At 38.8% G+C, this 1316-nt stretch overlaps 1 protein-coding gene across 1 annotated transcript in view; it reads right to left on the reverse strand.

Moving 5' to 3' along the window:
* The window catches only part of cntn2 (contactin 2), a 51649-nt gene that overhangs the window by 16446 nt on the left and 33887 nt on the right, over positions 1 to 1316 (reverse strand). Inside the window, exon 16 of the mRNA XM_037679166.1 lies at positions 243 to 392. Coding sequence (XP_037535094.1) covers positions 243 to 392 — 150 coding nt within the window. The remainder of the gene's footprint in view (positions 1 to 242; positions 393 to 1316) is intronic.

The following is a 1316-nucleotide window of genomic DNA, read 5'->3' on the forward strand; positions in this document are numbered from 1 at the left end:
ATATATATATATATATATATATATATATATCCATCCCTCCCCTACTGTTTTACATTTTCTGAGATACAAAACATTTAATCAAGCTAGATGTTGTTTCAAGGCCTTTTACTTTGCACCAGACAGATAAAAAGGAAAGCTCCTATTACAAGTGGCTTTCAGAGCGCGGACCCAAAGACCTTTGGTTCTGCGGGACCTGGTCTGGTTCTAGCCTTATGTTCTGTGATAGATGTGTCACATCTCACCTGCTTGCTGTGTGCGAATGGTGTGGGACGGGATGCTGGGCTCTCCACTGCCCAGGATGTTGCTGGCGATCACCTGAAATTCATAATCCATCCAGGGCACGAGTCCAATCACTCGCGCTAACTCTGCATTCCCTTCGATGTTCACTGGTTCTGGTGTACAGAGAAAACATTTATGTTTGTCTACACAGAGAACAAACTATTTATTGCTTGATATAAGTGTTTTAATGTACAGTCTGAACATGTTCCAACCACTCCTCTGGACACTCAGGATAATCCAGAGCAGTGATTTAAAATAACTTCATCTTATATGGAGAATCACAACCTTACAGCTAACTGGGTCCAGTCTTGACAATAACTATATGCTCAATCTCATGCAACACTTGTGTCATCTTCAATAATCTTAGTGCTTACAGTTTGTGTTGTGATTCAATGCTAGCTATGACTAAAACAATTTGTAGCTCAATATATGTAAAACTGACGGAGTTCTAACTATTTTTGTGTTCATGGCAGCCATCATGAGTTGGTTGACTCCACAAGTTAAATAGATGGAGACGTCAATCCAATGAGTCAGAGCTTTTTGAAGTAGGGGTCTAAGGTTATGAAGAGTCAATATCCTCTCTGTTGTAGGTAGCTCTTTGAACAAGCTCAGTTTGAAGAAATCAAGTTTAATTCTGCATCAAACCATAAATCATAAACCTCGCCCCTATTTATCGTCCTCTTCATTTATGTAGCACGCACACATACACGTTTGTCTTTCTATCTTTACGGTGACTTTGCATTGACTTCAATTAATTTTTTATTCATGTCTATAGCCCAACTCTGACCCTTACCCTAACCTAACCATTACAAATGCATACCTAACACTAAACCTAACCATTACCAGTACATAGCTAACACTAAACCTAATCATTACAAATACATACCTAACACTAAACCTAATCATTACCACTACATACCTAACCCTAAACCTAACCATTACAAATACATACCTAACACTAAACCATCGTCAATTCACGCCTTAGTCCTAAACCTAACCATTACCAGTACATACCTAACCCTAACCTAACCATTACC

Source organism: Nematolebias whitei, chromosome 7 (assembly GCF_014905685.2).
Source record: "Nematolebias whitei isolate Nwh7 chromosome 7, NemWhi1, whole genome shotgun sequence".
NCBI classification, from domain to species: Eukaryota; Metazoa; Chordata; class Actinopteri; order Cyprinodontiformes; family Rivulidae; genus Nematolebias; species Nematolebias whitei.